The sequence below is a fragment of the Delphinapterus leucas genome, chromosome 20 (assembly GCF_059928025.1).
Source record: "Delphinapterus leucas isolate spDelLeu-1000000601 "Yukka" chromosome 20, BTC_Dleu_Yukka2, whole genome shotgun sequence".
Lineage (NCBI taxonomy): Eukaryota > Metazoa > Chordata > Mammalia > Artiodactyla > Monodontidae > Delphinapterus > Delphinapterus leucas.
The window spans coordinates 706303-725735 of NC_143148.1; the positions used below are offsets into that span (position 1 = coordinate 706303).

At 55.5% G+C, this 19433-nt stretch overlaps 1 protein-coding gene across 2 annotated transcripts; it reads left to right on the forward strand.

The window, feature by feature from the left end:
- Positions 1-7570: 7570 nt before the first annotated feature.
- On the forward strand, positions 7571-19004 carry MZF1 (myeloid zinc finger 1). 2 transcript variants are annotated; one of them, XM_022564819.3, is made up of 6 exons: positions 7571-8120; positions 9280-9811; positions 10205-10388; positions 10889-10959; positions 11058-11178; positions 16237-19004. In XM_022564819.3, exons 2-6 carry the CDS (start codon positions 9416-9418, stop codon positions 17670-17672), a joined length of 2208 nt encoding a protein of 735 aa, XP_022420527.1. In that variant the 5' UTR covers positions 7571-8120; positions 9280-9415; the 3' UTR covers positions 17673-19004. The 2 variants fall into 2 exon arrangements, with proteins under 2 accessions (XP_022420527.1, XP_022420525.1); XM_022564817.3 differs by having other exon boundaries at positions 7572-8120; positions 10205-10394.
- Positions 19005-19433: the final 429 nt, after the last annotated feature.

The window sequence follows — 19433 nt, forward strand, 5'->3', positions numbered from 1 at the left end:
GGTGAGTAGCAGCCCTCCTCCAGAATGGCGCGCAGCACCACGGGGTAGCGTGCGGCAGCCTGGGCGTCGGCCACAGCCGGCTCATCCGTCAACAGCACATTGTGGCGAACCTTGAAACGGGCAAACCAGCCATTGCTGGCCCCGAACGTCTCGGCCTGGGCGCCGCTGCCCTGCTCGTGCTGCAGCTGGGCAAAGAGCCGGCGCGCCTTGTCCTGGATAAGCAGCGTGCTGACAGGCAGGTTCTGCCGCTTCTGCTCCTCAATCCACAGGCTCAGGAGGCGTTCCATGCGGCCCATCAGCACACCCCGGCAGCGGGTCAGCTGGGTGGTGCTGACGGGCGTGGCTGCCTGGGAATTGGCCCGGATCTTATCCTTGTTCACGCGGATCGAGGCAACCGTGGAGGTGGCCAGTCCCAGGGCCCGGGCGATCTGTGTCAGCTTCTCACCCTCCTCAAACCTCCGAAGCACCTCCAACTTCACATGCAGGGTGATGGACTTCCGGTCCCGCTTGGCACTGTGGCGGAGGCCAATCCCAAGGGGCGCCTTCCCCAGCACCTGCGGGTGGGGGGTGGTCTTCATGCCGCTTCCCCGAGCCATGCACCTCAACAAGCTCTCTCCCCACTGCCCGTCCACGGTAGCTACTGCCGTGCCCACAATGGCCTCTGGGCCTCTCCCGCCACGCCCGCCTCTGCCTGAAGAGGAGAACACATGGGCATTAATGTGTGAGTACATGAGAGTCTGGACCACTGCCTGGCCTTCCCATGCTCTGACCTGAGGCCCCCAGCCCTGCTGAGCACTGCCTCAGAGGCAGGCCCAGTCCCTTCTCTCCCTAACGCTAAAGACACTGCATACACACTTCCGAGCATACTTTGCGTGTACAGGAGCATTTCATTTAGTTTTAGCTTATGAGACCAAAAAAAGTGCTGTGGGGAGACTTTGTTCTTCCCCCAGAAAACCTCTTGCAACCACAAGGAGATGCAAAGAGTCTAGAAATCCTGACCCATCTCTCAGACACTGATGAGCAGAAGCATCTCCATGCTATTCAGAGACATGGAACATCAGTGTGGGAGACTGAATAATGGCTCCTAACCACACCCACATCCACATCCCCATCCCAGGAACCTATGAGTAAGTTCACCTTTCAGGGCAAAAGGGACACTGCAGGTGTGATTAAGTTAATAATCGTGAGAGGCGGAGATTATCCTGGATTATCCCAGTGGGCCCTAAACGTAATCAGAGGGATACTTGTAAGAGGACACAGAAGATTTCACTCAGTCAGAAGGCAATGTGACCACTGAAGCCTAGAGCTTCCAGAAGGAACCAGCCCTGCCAATACCTTGATTTTAGCCCAGGAGCCCCATTTCAGATGTCGGACCTCCAAGACTCTAAGATAATAAATTTGTGTTGTTTTAAACCACTAAGTCGGGACTTCCCTGGTGGCGCAGTGGTTGAGAATCCGCCTGCCAACGCAGGGGACACTGGTTCGAGCCCTGTTCCGGGAAGATCCCATATGCCGCGGAGCAACTAAGCCCATGCGCCACAACTACTGAGCCTGCGCTCTAGAGCCCGCGAGCCACAACTACTGAGCCCGCGCACCTAGAGCCCGTGCTACGCAACAAGAGAAGCCACCGCAATGAGAAGTCCGCACACCGAAACGAAGGGTAGCCCCCGCTTGCCACAACAAGAGAAAGCCCGCACGCAGCAACGAAGACCCAACGCAGCCAAAAATAAACTAATTAATTAATTAATTTAAAAATAAATAAACCACTAAAGTCTGTAGTAATATGGTAAAGCAATCACAGGAAACTAACACAGAAGGTAACCTCCTTAATTCTTGCCACCACCGTGGAGTACCTGGGGATAGAGGAGGAAGGTGGTTCTCCACACAGCAGTCAGAATGATTCTCTAAGAACCAAGTCGGGGGGAATTCCCTGGCCGTCCAGCGGTTAGGACTCCAGGCTTCCACTGTAGGGGGCACAGGTTCAATCCCTGGTCAGGGAACTAAGATCCCAGCAAGCCGCACGGCGTGGCAAAGAAAAAAAAGCAAACAAACAAAACAGTGGCTCCTCTGCTCAGAGCCCTCTCAGGCCTCCCACCTCTCTGAGTCAAAGCCACAATAATCACCAGCTTTGTCAAGGGCCTCCTTTGTCCTTTGCGTACTCCTGACCACATCCTCAGGGTACACTAAGGGCACTCCCGACCCAGGGGCCTTAGCTACTGTGGCTCTTTGGCCCACTGGGGGCTCTTCCCTGTAATCTGTATGGCTTATTCCCTCTTCTGCAGGTCTCTGCTCAAATGTAACCTAATCACCTATATTTTATTATGCATCCATCACACGTTGCCTGAGGTAAGGAGCTGTACATACTGAGCACTCTGTTGGGTCTCCAGGCCCAGGAAGAGAGCCTGGCACTTTGGAGGCATCCAACAGTCACTTGCTGACTGAATTACTTAATGAAGTATAGTGATGGAGGCAGGCTTCTCGCTTTGTCCCTTTTGCATTTCAAACCATGTGAAAGTAGCACCTGATCAAAACAGTAAAAGTTTTTTTATGAAGGAATGCGTGTGAAAAACAAGGACAGTACCTGACAGGTCTTTGTGTTTTGGGAGTGTCTATGGCACCGAGGAAGAGTACCTTCAGGGACCCATGGGCTGCACCTGGCTTAAAGGGGAGGTGGGCATGGGGAAGGCTTCCTGCCTGGAAGGAGGCCCCAAATTCCGAACCACTCACGCGCCCATCCCTCCGTCTCCACATGCCTGCCTTCGCCTGCTCACCCACAATTTTTTTTTTAATAAATTTATTTATTTATTTATTTTTGGCAGCGTTGGGTCTTCGTAACTGTGCACGGGCTTTCTCTAGTTGCAGCCACTGGGGGCTACTCTTCGTTGAGGTGCGCGGGCTTCTCACTGCGGTGGCTTCTCTTTGTTGACGAGCATGGGCTCTAGGCGCGTGGGCTTCAGTAGTTGTGGCACGCGGGCTCAGTAGTTGTGGCACACGGGCTTAGCTGCTCCGCGGCATGTGGGATCTTCCCCGACCAGGGCTCGATTCCCAACCACTGCACCACCCGGTAAGTCCCTCACCCACAATTTTAAATTAAATTCATTCATTTTCACCCTCCCGCTCTAGAAAGTCCCCAAGCCCGCCCACGGGGAAGGCTCGAGACTACATTTCCCAGAAGGCCGCGGGGCCGCCGGAGGCCCCGATTGGCCCCCTCGCGCGCGTCCGTTCCCTTCCCCCCACGGGAACCAAGGGTATAGGCGCCTCGGCCCCTTCCCCCCGGAGCCCGGGCTCCCACGCGCCCGACCGCTCTCACCTCCGGACCGCGACGTGGGCCGGCTTCCTCAAGTGGGCCGACTGAGCTGCGGCCCCTCCCCATCTCCGGCTTCAGGTGCCGCTTCCCGGCGGCGGCCGAAGCCAGCCTCCATCTTGTCGGCGGAGGCGGAGGTTGCCGGGCGACGGCCGGGATTGGAGGAGGCAGCGTGGGCCCCGCCCCCGATGGCGGGCTAGGTGCTGCGTCCAGTCGCCCAGGGCCTACCGGGAAACGTAGTTCGGCGACGAGGCCGCCGAGCACAGAGTCCAGGCGGGGGCGCCCAAGGCCGCCTCTGCCCAAGGCCGGATTTCTCGCCTATTAATTTCTCTCTCCTGTCTTTCCTGCCATCTACTTTCGGTCTCTTTCTTTTCTTTCTTTTTTTTTTCTTCTTTTATAAAGTTTTTAATAACCTATAATTTTCTTACATGTACACTAGTAACCTTAAAAAGACAAATATTTACTACCAAATGTTAACTACTGTACAGTTTACAAAAACATATAATTTTAAGAATTTGGAATAATAAAGGGAAGGTACCTACTTCAAATGAATTAAATAAGAAAATTCCACTTTTTAAGAAATTTAACCAGGAAATGGGAACTTTCCAATTTCTCTAAAGGAACACCAAAATATTTTACTGAAGTCAGAGAACTTACTATTTTTGTTCAAGACTTCATCTACATAGTTTTAAATAAACCCTAAAAAATATTTTCCAGTATATGTAAGGCCTCTACACAGAGCGCACGACTAGGGAAAAAAGGACTCCGTCAGAATGAGAAGCCATGAAGAACAGAGATATGTCTTGTTCACCTTTACATCTCCAGTTCCTACCATAGTGCCTGGCTCAAGGTGAAAATGCTTAAGCAATGGTTGCCACTTTACATTGAACCAGGCAGATACATCTTTGGTCCAGTTTTCATTCCATATTAAGCATGACCTGAGCTGCAGTCCCGGTTCTTGGCCCTTGACCTTAAATTGAGTAAGGTAAGCCAATATACATACACTTTCTACATCAGCCTTCTGACAGGATCCTCAGAACTAAATTATCACAGGTTGTGAATCTTCTCTTACGTGGTCTAATTCTTATTTCTTGAATAATATCAGTGTGCAAAAGTAATGCACTTTCGGGAGTTCCCTGGTGGCGCAGTGGATAAGACTCCATGCTCCCAATGCAGGGGGCCTGTGTTCGATTCCTGGTCAGGGAACTAGATCCCACATGCATGCTGCAACTAAGAGCTCGCATGCCACAACTAAGGAGCCTGCCTGCCGCAACTAAGACCTGGTGAGACCAAATAAATAAATTTTTTTTTTTAAGTAATGCGTTTTCAGTGCAGTATAAGTATATTCGTACGAGTAAGAATTGAATAAAGGCCTTACTTTTCCATGTCTTAAATAACAGATACATAGCATCTTATATTATGATGTAATTAGCAATTTTTAGACACTGAACATAATACACTGTATTACAATGCAATGTGGTAGGCTTCCATTTTAGGAACAAAGATCAATTTCACACGAAAAAAGAGTTATTTTAAATTCACATAAAATACATTCAGAATAAGTCTAAAATTTTAGCATTAAGTAATGTAAAACAAACACAAAGGAGCTTTCTTTATTATTATTACTTTTATTTTGGCTATAGCAGGTCTTAGTTTTGGCATAGGGGATCTAGTTCCCTGGGATAGAACCTGGACTCCCTGCACTGGGAGCACGGAGTCTTAACCACTGTACTACCAGGGAAGTCCTTCCATATGGGTCTGATTTTTTATGAGCTTTGGATTTTTCTTCATTTGGACCTGATGAATAACCTTGGGCATTTTTTTCTTTCTGTGTTTCCGATTCAGTTCCTTTATCACTATTTTTTTTCTTTAAACTTTACTTTTAGCTTTTGCATTTCTGTAGAGACCTCTCCTTTCCCCCCCCCTTTTTCTTTGATTTATTTATTTTTGGCTGCATTGGGTCTTCGTTGCTGCGCGCGGCTTTCTCTAGTTGCGGCGAGCGGGGTCTGCTCTTCATTGCTGTGCGCGGGCTTCTCATTGCGGTGGCTTCTCTTGTTGCGGAGCACGGGCTCTAGGCGCGCGGGCTTCAGTAGTTCCGGCACGTGGGCTAAGTAGTTGTGGTTCGCGGGCTCTAGAGTGCAGGCTCGGTAGTTGTGGCGCACGGGCTTGGTTGCTACGCAGCATGTGGGATCTTCCTGGACCAGGACTCGAACCCGTGTCCCCTGCATTGGCAGGCGGACTCTTAACCACCGCGCCACCAGGGAAGTCCCACTGTCCCCCCCCCCCTTTTTCTGCTTGGTGTTCCACATCAGAATCACAACGTGAATCTGATGATTTGGACTCTTCTTGGGTACCAAGTGACTTTTCATTGACTTTACTAGAAAGCAGATCGCCACAGTGTGGAATGAAATCATCAGGTTTTCCCCATCCGGATTCCCCTGTTTCTGAATTATAATAATAGGTATAACCATCTTCACTTAAACCTTCTACCCAAACAGTCTTCACTGCCGTCTTTTTAAAATTTCCTTGAAATCCTTCAGGTTTCTCCCACTGAGATTCTCCTGTGATAAGATCATAATGGTAATGGTAACCCTCAGAGGTTATGCCTTCTACCAATCTGCCCTTTGAAGGGTCTTTTTTTTTCTTTTTTTCTTTTGCTGATTTGATGCAGAGGCGGATGGGATAGTGCTGGTTACTGGTGATATGCTTGGCTCTGAAGTTTCTGACTCTAAGCCAAGGCTTTTCAAATCCTCTTGGTATTCTTTCAGGGCAGCTGCCTCCATTGCAGCAAACTCCTTTGATGCCTTCTCTTCTTCCTTTGCCCTATCCAGCCTTTTCGGTTTAATCTCACTGATCCTCTTTGCCACATTTTCCTTATGATTCTTTCCTGTTTCATGAACTTCAACACTAGACCTATTGTCCGCAATCCAGCACCTGCAGTAATCAGAGAATTTCTTTGGTTGTGACCTCCAGTAGTCTGCCATGACTGGACCAGCCGCCCCGAGGGTCACCCTCAGGCCCGGCTGAGGCTCGCGTTCCCCACGCGGGATGAGTCAGGGCCCAGCTCACTGTGAGGCCCACCGGAGCCTCCGCGCCTGGACCTGGTCTCTTTCTTTCCCACCATCCTCGCTACCTCCTTTCCTTTCCTGGGTCTGTCTCACTGTTTTCTCTTTCTCCCTGTCTGTCCCCCATTCCGGAGAAATGGTTCCCTTTAGACTGTCAAAATATAATTTTCGAAACAGCTAAAAACAAACTCCGTGAGCACACGTCAAATATCTATTTACCTCCGGTGGCAACTAGCAGGATGACACAGGTGGTTCCGGGAAGATGAGAGAGAAGGAACAACAGAAAGGGTGAAAGAACGAACAGTGAAATAAAAGTCCAAGTCGGATCGGTAGTGCCCCATGGGGCAGTGGGCAGGCATCTTAGTGTCCTGCTTAGTGTCCTACTGGGTGACAAAAAACTTGGGGTACTCTTCTCTACTGGACAGAAAGCATTTACAACCTATCAACCTTTTACTCGTTAGCATCTAACTTCACAGTATCTGGACTCTGATCAAAAGCAGTTAACTTAAAAAAAAGTTGCTTCACTTAGGGAATCAGATGACCTGAAGCAGGCTTGGTAGAGACGGTGCTAGTTCTTCCAGTCATCTTTTTTTCTCTTAATGGCAAGTTTTGGATAAGTTTTCTTAACATGTGTCCCTCCCGCTCCGCCTTTCTCTCTTCTTGCTGTCACCCTTCTCTGAGTCTTTAAAAACTCTCGATCCACTTTACTGTATCTCTAATGTCTGTCCCTTTCTCCCCTCTTGCTTCTGTACTCCTGATCCTTGTCTGTCCCTTGAATCTCGAGCTGCACGTCTTGTCGCTGTAAATCTTTGTCTCTCCTTTCCTCTCCATCCCGCCCTGATCGCTCTCCCTCTTGTTAACTGTTCTGACACACGTCTGCCCAGCCCTGACTCTCTGACCTAGGTCTCTTTCTGTCCTGCCCGTGTCTCTGTCCCTGTGTCTGTTCACTTACTTTCACTGTCTCTCCTCACAACTCTCCCCGCCCCCGAGTCTGTGTCTGTCTGTCCTGTCTCTCTCGCTCCGCATCTCTACCCTCAGCCTACCTCTCCCATCTTCTTTCAGACGCCGGCCGGTACCCAGGGTTGCCCTGGAAACCGCCTGCACGGCCCACTGGTTACCATGAAGACGCCCGGGCCCGCCTACCGCCCACGAGCGCAAAAAAAAAAAAAAAAAAAAAAACCTGTCATCGCGCCGCGCACGCGCGCGGAGGACTGGCTGACCTCCTCCCGGACAGGAGCCGGCCGAGCCTCTCTCCAAGGCGAAAGTGGGAGAGGCTCGCTTGCGGTCCTGAGGGCGGTGGAAGGGGTGGCCGGGTCTCCACAGGGGGTTGCCATGGAGACAGGGGGCTGACGGCGTCCTGGCGAGGGCCGTGATTGGTGCAGAGCCCTGCTAATCCCCGGAAGCCCCGTAGAGAATTCAGGGAGACTTGGTGGCGGCATGAGCGGCTGGGAAGGCGGTGCGGCCGCCCGTTGCCCCCTGAGAAGCTTGCTCGCATCGACGGGCGCCTGGACGCCTGGCTTTGAGGCTGGGAGCGCGGGAAGACGCGGCCCGGAGTGTGACCCGATCTTTGCGAACAACGCTGCCCCGGGGCACAGCGGGAGGAGGGTGGAAACTGAGGCGAGGGTGGGGGACGGGCAAGGCGGCGCTTCCGGCTGGTGCGTGGAGCGTTCTGGGAGACATAGTCCGGCCGGGGAGGGAAGGTCGGCGAGTGCGCATGCTCAGGAGCGCGGAGCGGCCCGCTGAGCGCGGAGGTGAGGGCGGGGGCCCCTCAACCGGGAAGGTTCGGGCGGGGACGGGGGCGGCGGCCCAGCGGGATCGGGAGCGTAGGACAGGGGCCTGGGTGCCCCCCGTGGCCGGGCCCAGCGCTGTCGCGCGCGGCTCGTCAATCCCTGCGCGTTGCCACGGCGACAGAATCTGGAGTCCCCGCCCCCAGTTGCCATGGCGGCACCCGGACCTGTCCCGGCTCCCTAAAGCAGAAGGTGCCCGCCCAGGCTTCTGGTAAATGTAGTTCAGGGAGCTCCGCAGGGCCGGCCAGATTACGGAGGCCCAGCTGTCTCCTGGGGTTTCAGGTTGACTTGGAACCTTGAGGAGCGAAGGTTAGACCCACGGGATCAGGCGGCCCTCGAAATCGAATCCACTTCCTTAATAAACTCAGATCTCTCTACAAAGGTTGCACTGTACCTCCAGTTGCATAAGGAGCAGCGCGAGTGTGGTGGGGGTGGGGGAAACGGAGGTTCACAGTGGCACAGCGACAAGCCGAGGTTACGCGGCAAATAGGCTGGGCAGAATCTCCGACTTTCCTTGCAGGCTCCGAGTCCAGTGGTCTCGGCTCCTTTGTAGCTCCCCTCTGAAAACTCCCCTGTTACCTCCTAGTCCCACCTAAATCAGGAAACGGAGGAGATAGTGGGGCATTGCGTGTTGTGATAAGTCGGGCTCAGAGAACGGGGCTGAATGGGGGGAGAATGGTGTCTGGGTGCTGGGCCATACAGGTGACCTTGCACAGGTGTGGGGTGGGGCAGGTGCAGTCAGGCTGCGCTGTGAAACCGCGCTGGGAGGGGAGTGGTCTGACAGACAAGGCGGGAGAGTGGACGCTGCAGTGATAGACTGGCGTTGGTGGGGGAGGGGTGGTAGTGGTGTAGATGCCCAGGCAGTGGAGGTTGTAGGTGGCATTCACCTGGTAGAGAGAGGGATGCAGAGCAGGGGTTAGGTGGTGCATGTAGAAGAAGCGTGGGCTTTGGGGGAGAGACGAGGTGCCTTCTGGGCCTAAGAAGCAGCCCAGGAACAGGGGGCTACCAGAGACTCTGCACAGGCCCAGCTAGAGAGGCTCACCGAGGGCTCACCAGCCCCACAGGTCCTTGGTACGGGACTGCCTCTGTGCCTCAGTTTCCTCATCCTCCTTCCACTTGGCAGGTCTCGGGATTCAACAGCACAGCATCCAGTAGGCTCTCAATAAGCATTTGTCACCACTGTCCTCATCGCAGCAGCCTCATCCCATTCCTCCCCCAGGGGGAGACACTGGCCTCAGAGCTCCAGCCTGGTCTTTCCAATGAGGCCCACAGCTCTGGGCTCCCCGGGCCACGCACCCCCAGAAGATGAGGGGCCCATCACAGTGAAGCTGGAGGAGTCTGAGGAGGAGGGTGAAGCCGCCCCATGGGATCCCGGCCCAGAGGCTGCACGACAGCGTTTCCGGCACTTCCACTATGAGGAGGCAGTGGGTCCCCGCGAGGCGCTGGCCCGGCTCCGTGAACTCTGCCGCCAGTGGCTGCGGCCCGAGGTGCACTCCAAGGAGCAGATGCTGGAGCTGCTGGTGCTGGAGCAGTTCCTGGGCGCGCTGCCCCCCGAGATCCAGGCCCGCGTGCGGGGACAGCAGCCAGGTAGCCCTGAGGAGGCCGCTGCCCTGGTCGAGGGCCTGCGCCGGGAGCCAGGAGGGCCCCGGAGATGGGTGAGTCAGTGGCCCTGGGGTCGGGGCTGGAACAGTATGCATCTCCGCCTCTCCCTGGGAGGTGCCATGCTCAGCCAGACACTGGTCCCTTGTGGTTTGGAAGTGGTCACCTGCAGCAGACCTTGTGTGAGGGCAGACGGGGTTCCAGGGCCAGCATTACTGGCCCATCCCTCCATCACCTAGAGGCATGGACAAGGGATGCAGGGTGGGGAGAGAGGGTGGGTGTCAGCAGCAGGAGAGCAACTGCAGGTGGTCCATTTGCTCCTTGCTCAGTCCCTGGTGGACATGGGTCCTTAGAGGACCTAGTCAGTCAGGACCCCTGGGGTCCCAAGATAGGGTGGGTGCCCATGAACTCCCTACCTGAGCTCCTGATGGTGGGGGGCACCTCCCCAGGTCACAGTCCAGGTGCAAGGCCAGGAGGTGCTATCAGAGAAGATGGAGCCCTCCGACTTCCAGCCCCTCCCTCAAATCACACCTCGGACTCCAGAACCTGGACTTGAGATGCCCCGTGGGGCCACACAGGAGTCGTCACTGGGCCTATGGGTGAAAGAGGAGCCTGGGGTTACAGAGGATCCAGGTGAGGGTAGGTAACTTGCCCATGCGTTGGTGGTCCCCACATCCCGCCCAGCCAGTGGCCGTCATTATCCCTCGCATGCCAAGCCTGACTGTCACCACTGTGGCTCCTTCCATGTTCTCAGCTGGCATGGAGCTGGCTATTGGGGTTTCCTGGTGTGGGAGGCATGTGGGGTTCACTCCCTGAGGAGATCCATTGGGGGACATTAGCCGATTGCTCGAGAGCAGACAGAAGGCTGGAGTATGGGTGGGCACAGCTGAGGGAGGACCCCAAAGTGCTGGGGAGCATTCCCTTCTCTCATACGCCTCCCAGGCAAGTGCCAGACATGCCCACCCACACTCTCTGCCATTCCTGTGTGGACACTTAGAGCCCCCCTGACATGCCCAGCCCCAAGTCTACACCCAGGTCTCACCCCACCTGGACCCCAGCACCTGGCACACCACTGAAGAGGGCAGCAGGGTGGGGAGCCCCTGGAGCTGCCTGACCCCACCCTTCCTCTCCAGAGCTTCTGGACTCTGGGCCTCTAACCAACCCCCAGGAGGCCACTTCCACTGTCCTACCTGAGGAGGCCCAGGTGAGCCCCTGCTCTGGGAGCCTCAGTGGGTGGGGGTTGGGTAGGTCCCTCCCTGGGCCTAGCCAGACACAGGCGAGCAGTGACCACTGTGGTTTCAGGGCTGTGGCGTGGCGCTGGGCCAGGCCTCTCCCCATAGTGAGACTGGGCCTGAGGGGTCCTCATGGACGGAGCACCCTGAGGCCCTGTGGCAGGAGGAAGCTGGGAGCATCTTCTCCCCGGGTGAGTAATGTGGGGCCCTCCACACGGGCAGCACCACCCCTGACCATCCCACTCCTGGCCCTGCTCAGGTGGGCCCCTTACTCCGGCATTCCCCGAGCTCCTCCATTGCCTGCAGCGTTCAACCTGCTTTAGCATCTCCTGCCCGCGAGAGCCAAGCCCCCCACTAACCTCATGGCCCCTCCAGCTGCTGCTCCCCGCCCCCAGTAAAACCTCCTGAGAGCAGGACTTGTGCTCCCCACGTCCGCTCCCAGCCCCGGCACCCTGGATGGCCCCCGGGTACTGGGCTTGCATCCCACTGATTGGGGGGTGGGGCAGAGAGGGACAGCAGGTTAGTAGACAGGGTGGGCAGACAGGGGGGACCTTGACACAGGGTGGGGCCTGGGCAAGACAGAGCGGTACCCTGCTCTCAGGCCAGATGCCCTGTGCTGTCCACCTCAGCCACACAGCCTACAATGGTCTGCCGTCGGCCAGGCTCCCTGTTCCCTGGACCCCTTCTCTATGTTGGTTTACTCCCTTGTTATTTATTTTATTTTGGGGGCTGCGTTGGGTCTTCGTTCCTGCGCGCCGGCTTTCTCTAGTTGCGGCAAGCGGGGGCTGCTCTTTGTTGCTGTGGGCGGGCTTCTCATTGCAGAGGCTTCTCTTGTTGCGGAGCACGGGCTCTAGGCACATGGGCTTCAGTAGTTGTAGCACGCGGGCTCAGTAGTTGTGGTTCGCGGGCTCTAGAGCGCAGGCTGAGTAGTTGTGGCACACGGGCATCGTTGCTCCGTAGCATGTGCATCTTCCCGGACCAGGGATCAAACCCGTGTCCCCTGCATTGGCAAGCGGATTCTTAACCACTGTGCCACCCGGGAAGTCCCACCCCCTTGTTCTGGTGAATCTTCCTGTGAACTCTGGTGTGGGAAGTAAAGTTCTGAGCTATGGTCCATATCTGAAACACATTTGTATTACACTGAATTTTGGCTGAAGAATTCTTTTTATTAACTCTGTCTCAAAACATTTTTTTTAATTGCTGTGAAACTGGGTCAAAACATTTTTTATCACCACTGTTGGTGAGCCCTTAAAATTTGAAATTCAGGACTTCCCTGGTGGCGCAGTGGTTGAGAGTCCGCCTGCCGATGCAGGGGACACGGGTTCGTGCCCCGGTCTGGGAAGATCCCACATGCAGCGGAGCGGCTGGGCCCGTGAGCCATGGCCGCTGAGCCTGCGCGTCCAGAGCCTGTGCTCCGCAAGGGGAGAGGCTACAACAGTGAGAGGCCCGCGTACCGCAAAAAAAAAAAAAAAAAAAAAAAAAAAATTTGAAATTCACATTTCTCAGTTGTGGGAAACTGGCTTGCATTGTTTCTTTGATTTCCTTCCCCTCCATTGTTCTGTTCTCTTGTTTCTGGAATGCCTGTTACTTGGTTATTGGACTCTAGGACAGATCCTCCAATGTTCTCTTCACTGCGATTTCCCCATCCCTTTCTTTCTGCTCTATTTTCCGGAAAATGTCTTCAGTTATAGCCTCCAGACCCTCCTTTGAGATTTGCATATCTGCTAGCAGAGTTTTAATTTCCAGGAGTGTCTTCTTTCCCTGAACGTTCATTTTTTTAAACCACTTTCTGTTATTCTTACAGTTGTAACATCTTTCCTTATTTCTCTGAGGATAACAATAACTTGTTTTTTAAGCTTTCTTCTCCCAGTGTGGTCTCTGGTCCCTCTGGCAGCTCTGAGCAGATGGGTGAGGGTCTTATCGGCCAGGACAACAAATCAGGGCTGGGAGGGGAGGAGACTCACTTCTTGGGAAACGTGAGTGGGTGGGTGGAGCATGAGTGGATGCCACTGAAGCAGTCGTAGGGCAGTCTGGCTGGGCTGCTTGAAGGCACCCCTGCTGTGAGGATCTTCAGTTCTCTCCTCTGAGTGTTCTAAGAAGGCACTCCTAACCTCTTGCCAGCATCCCGGGAGAGAGGCTAGCGTCGCGGCGCCCAGTGTGACTTCCCTTAACTCCCTTGACTCCCTCAGGGTCCTCTCCCGCCCTCAACCCAGCCCTTTGCCAGGAAGCGAGAGGAGGTCCAAAAGTCACAGCTACAGCACTGCCCACCGCTTCCTCAGAATTCTGTGCAGACAGACCCAGGGCTGTTCCCTGCAGTAGCCCTGCCCAGCTTCAGCTTCAGCTTCTGAAACAGCTTCCTCAGCCCGCCTGGTGCCCCTGCCCCTTCACCTGTGTGGCCAGAGGTACCTGGTACCTCCAGCTCCTGAACTTTTCAACGTCTGGGGTAAAATGGGTTGATTTCTTTCAGTCTTCCCCACTGCTGACTTACTATTTGCCTTCTCCAGTCTGCTGCACAGTTACCATTTGCCCATTTTGCTTTCCAGAGTAGAAAATATCAGGGATTTGTTTGTTTCCTCTCTTCTTCTCTTCATCCCTGTGGATTTTATGCCTTGAAAAAACAAAACAAAACCTTTATGGTGGTTTTTAATGTTGTTTCACAATGAAACAAATTTAAATAGATACCATTATTCCCCAGAAGTCCCCATTTGCTGTTTTTTATCAATAAGGATCCAAACTCATTCTTTTTTCATAGCGTCCTTGTTTTGTGGATACTGATCCATCCTTTGAGAATTTGCAAGTACCTTATGTTATTTCCGGCCTTGTTAGTTAGCTTGGTTTCCTTGGGTGTGAATGCTCCCACTGGGTGCACTGTGGACAGCCTGCCCTGCTCAGCTCTGGGGGCTTCTTGTTTGTCCCTGCCCTAAGCATCATCCTGGGTGAGGGACTGCCACAGGGTCCATCATAACTCAACTGGAAGGCTCATCTGGGCCCCTAGCCATTCAGTGGCGATACCTCTGAAGCCTCACTGAAAGCAAAAGGTCCATGGATGGACTGGGCTCACCCAGGCTATGTCCTCAACCCCCAACTTCATGACAGAGCCTGGCTCTCATCCTCAGTCTCCACAGCCTTGGCACTGTAGAGCACCATGCACCAGGCTCTGGATTCCTGAATCTCACCGTCCTTTCTTGCTTTGGAGCTGCCCCACGTATTTTGAAAGCTCTTTTCTTATGTTCTGTCTGTCAGTCGCGCATGTTGAAGCTGAGAGAGTAGCATGTGATACATGCCCCTTCTGCTGTTTCAGTCTTCAGCTGGCTGGCCAGGCTTGCCTCATGCTGTGTAGCTGACACTCCAGCCTGGACCTGCTTCTCTCAGCCCACAGCCCCACAGTCTCTCTGCTCTCTCCAGCCACACCGGCAGTTCCACCCCAGGCTCCTCGGCGGGTTCCTTCTCTGCGGCCCCATTCTTTCCTCAGGCTGCGCTCTTCCCCAGACAACCACAGCTCACCTCAGCCACCTTGGCCTCCCCATAAGGTCTCCTGGCTGCTCCCCTTGCCCTCAACCGAACATCTGTGCAGCCAGTGCTTTTATCAGGAGAACAGTTTGAATTGCTAGGACATTCACGTGTTAGAAAATTCAGAAAGCACAAGGGAGTATACAGTGGAATGCCCCTCTCCTGCCTGTATCACATGGTCCTGCACCCCAACAGCCAACATCACCGGTTTTTTGTGTGTACTTCCAGAAAGATTCTCTGCATAGAACAAACACAAATTCAGGTGCATACTCATTTCCCGTTTTTAAAACACACGTGGATGCTTAACCTTCACACTGTTCCACGCCTGACATTTTTCGTGCATCTTCCCACTTGAACACACAGCAGCGAGCGCCCTCCTCTTTGGACAGCTGCATAGAGCCCACTGGGGCTCACCGTGGACACACTTGTTTATCCATCCAGGCCCCTGCTGACATTCCTTTGGGTTACTTTTCAGTGAGAACTGAGAAACCTCCTACACCGATCATTTCACACAGGGGGAACACAATTGGTGGAGAAGTACCTAGACGTGGAACTGTTGGATCAGAGGGTGGGAAATTGGACATTCTTATGCACTTTGCCACACTGGCTTCTGTTTATGCTGGCAAGCGGTGCACACGAATGCTTGGGTTCCTAGAGTTAGGGTGTGGAAACGGTAACGAGTACGGCCCTAATACACACTTTGCTTCCGAGGAGGGGACTGAGCATATTTTACGGAATTTAAGCATCCGTGACATTTCCTTTCTTTTCCTGCCCTTTCCCCACGTTTGTCAGGTTGTCCGTCTTTCTTGTTGATTGACTGGCGCACCTTACTCTGGTTAATTAGTCCCTTGCCTCTGGAGAGTTCGCAGTTTGTCATTCGTCTTTTGACTCGGAGGGTTTTTGCTGTGCACAGATGATTTCCTTTGACACAGTATAATTTTTCTGAGTTTTCTTTGGCATCTGATAGGTCTTCTGTCACCTACTGAAGCCCTTGCTAGTCTCCCAGTCTCCTTGCTTTAACTTCCTTCTTCTCCGTTGCCTGTGCTCACATCGCCTCCCTTCCCCAGCATCTAATGATGGAGTGCTCACAGCGTGGCTGGAACCTGCTCCTTTTATCCGCAGACACCCACCACTGTCTGATCACATGCAAGCCCAGGACTCCATAGGCCATGTACACACCATGGCACCCGTGTTCACCTTTCCCGGCAGACTGGGCCCGACTCCTGTGCCCCACAGCCTGCGCGTGCCCTCTGTCCCTCGGGAGTCCCGTGGCATCTCAAGGAAGGCACGGCAGACAAAAGTCCTGGTTGCCTGCATTCCCTGCCTCTGTCCCCTGCCCTATTCCCTTCCTGTTGGCTCCACTTCCAGCCTCCCTCAGACCCACCCACAGCTCTGCATTTGTGGAAACCATCATCACCCACCCGGACAGTGCAAGGGCCACCTGCCCCACCTTTGCCCTACAGCCCTTCCAGAAAGGCGGTTTTTACAAACTTAAGTCAGACCTGGAAAGCCTGTCCCCAGCTTTTCAGTCTTCCACCTCCTGCAAGGGTCTGTCCCATTGTCACCTCCTTAAGAAAGCCTGCACATATACAACCCCTGCCCCTGCCCACGTCACTTCTGTCTGCCTCCTTGGTCAGTTTCAGGTCGCTGTAGTTCGCGCCGTTTCTGCAGGGCTGGAGTGGCTCTGGGCACAAGTGGGTTCTCTGTCATGAATGAGTGGATCCCCTTCTGCAATGCAGGGTTTACACTCCAGATGGACAGCATCTCTGCTGGCCCAGACACTGTGAGCCCCCACATCCACCTCCCCTGGGACCTCGGCGTGGCCAGCCTCACGGGCCGACTCGAGTCACCCTCCCTCGAAGGTGGCTTCTCACACGCGCTGGTGCTCTCCAGCGACCCGGGAAGTGAGCAGGACCCCACGTACGATCCCCGCCAGGGCGTGGGCCCCGGGCTGGCCGCCGCTCGCTGGCGTGCCCCCAGGGGCCGGAGCCGGGGTCGAGGTCGCCCCAGCACAGGCGCCGGAGCCGTGCGAGGTGGCCGCTGCGACGTGTGCGGGAAGGTGTTCAGCCAACGCAGCAACCTGCTGAGGCACCAGAAGATACACACGGGAGAGCGGCCGTTCGTGTGCGGCGAATGCGGCCGCAGCTTCAGCCGCAGCTCGCACCTGCTGCGCCATCAGCTCACGCACACCGAGGAGCGGCCGTTCGTGTGCGGCGACTGCGGCCAAGGCTTCGTACGCAGCGCGCGCCTGGAGGAGCACCGGCGCGTGCACACGGGCGAGCAGCCCTTCCGCTGCGCCGAGTGCGGCCAGAGCTTCCGGCAGCGCTCCAACCTGCTGCAGCACCAGCGTATCCACGGCGACCCCCCGGGCCCCGGCGCGGCACCCCCGGCGCCTCCTGGCGCGCCGGAGCCCCCAGGCCCCTTCCCGTGCAGCGAGTGCCGCGAGAGCTTCGCACGGCGCGCCGTGCTGCTGGAGCACCAGGCGGTGCACACAGGCGACAAGTCTTTCGGCTGCGTGGAGTGCGGCGAGCGCTTCGGCCGCCGTTCGGTGTTGCTGCAGCACCGGCGCGTGCACAGCGGCGAGCGGCCCTTCGCCTGCGCTGAGTGCGGCCAGAGCTTCCGGCAGCGCTCCAACCTCACGCAGCACCGGCGCATCCACACGGGCGAGCGGCCCTTCGCCTGCGCGGAGTGCGGCAAGGCCTTCCGCCAGCGGCCCACGCTCACGCAGCACCTGCGCGTGCACACGGGGGAAAAGCCCTTCGCCTGCCCTGAGTGCGGCCAGCGCTTCAGCCAGCGCCTGAAGCTCACTCGCCATCAGCGGACGCACACCGGCGAGAAGCCCTACCACTGCAGCGAGTGTGGCCTGGGCTTCACGCAAGTCTCGCGGCTCACCGAGCACCAGCGCATCCACACAGGCGAGCGGCCCTTCGCCTGCCCGGAGTGCGGCCAGAGCTTCCGGCAGCACGCCAACCTCACGCAGCACCGGCGCATCCACACGGGCGAGCGGCCGTACGCATGCCCCGAGTGCGGCAAAGCCTTCCGCCAGCGGCCCACGCTCACGCAGCACCTGCGCACCCACCGGCGCGAGAAGCCCTTTGCCTGCCAGGACTGTGGCCGCTGCTTCCACCAGAGCACCAAGCTCATCCAGCATCAGCGCGTCCACAGTGCAGAGTAGCCAGTGCGCGCTGCACCCCCTCTCAGCCCTCACCTCGTTCCTCCGTGCGGGGGGGGGGGCGGGGGGGGCTGCAGAACACCTACCTCGCGGGGATGCTGTGAGGCCTGTGATCACGTGGGTACAAGCCAGCCCTCTTAGGGCCCGGTGCCCAGTAGGTGCTCAATAAACAGTACACGGAACCTGCGTCTGGGTCTACACCAATTCAGTTCCTCCCCACTTGCCTGGGTCCCTCTCTGCCCACCCCACAGGTCCACCACTTTCTTTGCAACCACATGATTCCTGTAAGAGCCAGAGCCCCCTGCAGATGTGGCCCCTAGCAGAGCCTGGCCACATCTGGGGATGCCCTCCTTGCACCACAGCTCCTGTACTATTTGCCCATGTTCCCTTCGACCCACACGTCTGCCGGCCAAGCCAACTGCCAGATGAGGACGTGGACTGGCAGTGGGTGTCATCAGGGGGTGAAACATCAAACTGGTGTCCAGCGTGCCAGGGCCGGCCTGAGGACACGCGCTCATGAAACTTTAAACCTAGGGGGCCACTTCTCAGGCGTAAAAGCTACAAGGCTTTACCTGGGAATCCATATTCTCTCAAGGCTTTCCTCTGTTCCCCGCAGACTCCAGCCGGTCCGAGACCCGCAGGTGGCTGCAAGCCCCAGGCCAGTCCCCCGGCCCTCTGGTGATCGTTGCCATCATGCGCCGTTCTCCTCCCTCCCTGGCCCCACGCACAGCCCCTAAGGGCTCCCGCACAGTGGGAGGTATCTATCGTGTGTTCAGTAACTAGTCACAGGAAGCACGGCTGGCAGCGGCTTTCATGAAGATGGACGATACTGCCAGTTCCAGTTCAGTGTCCTGCAGACTTGAGGGCCGGTGTCTCTGGAACCCTCCAACCTCTTCCTGTGCCACTGCTTCTTTTGCCCTATCTTCCCCTTCCATCCTATTGTTCAGGCCTTGACACAGTCCCCCATTCCACCCATGGGTGCTGTAAGTGCCAGAGACAATGGAGAAAGGCAGTTCCAAAGAGGGCATCTTCATGCAGCAGGGTCTGGCTTGGGACTTAAACCCCACTCTAGGAGGGTGTCAGCCTGCCCTTGGCCTAGAGGTTCCAGAACAGCCCTTCTAGGCCTGTATGTCCAGGCTTCTTCCAGAAGTGCAGCTGGACTCGCCCCTGCCACTTTGAGTGACCCTGATCCCCTCAAGACTTGGGCCCTGGTATCAGGGAAAGACAAGCCAGCCCGGGCCAAAGGGTTCCTACAGACATGCTAGAGAAGGCATGCTCCCTGCCTCAGCCCCCCTTCCTCCCCTCCCCCATTCCTCTCTTTTCCCCACCTCCCCGCTAGTCTAGCCCTAGCCAAGACCAGAGCCACTCCGGCATCTACTACGTCTGGCAAAGTCAGCAGCCCCCCATGCAGGGGCACTCTTGTGTGGCACAGTCAGGGGTGGGGCGTCCCCGGACCCTCTGACAGCACTCACGGTTCTCTCTGATCACAAAGGGGATTCTAGGAAACCTGGTCTAGAATCTGTAGAATCAGAGGGGAGAGGAAGGCAGGGAGGGGCTGGGAGAATCAGATCAGGGAAGGCACATGAATGAACACTGAGGTAGCCAGTGGTCTCAGGTTGGAGGAATGTTGCCGGAACTTTATAAATCCTGTAACATGGCTTATTTTTTTTTTTTTTTTACAATTTGTATGACTTTTATAATCTGAAACAAAGAAAACAAGAAAGCTCTCATCTTTGATCATCTTCGTGTTAATTATGAAGTGAA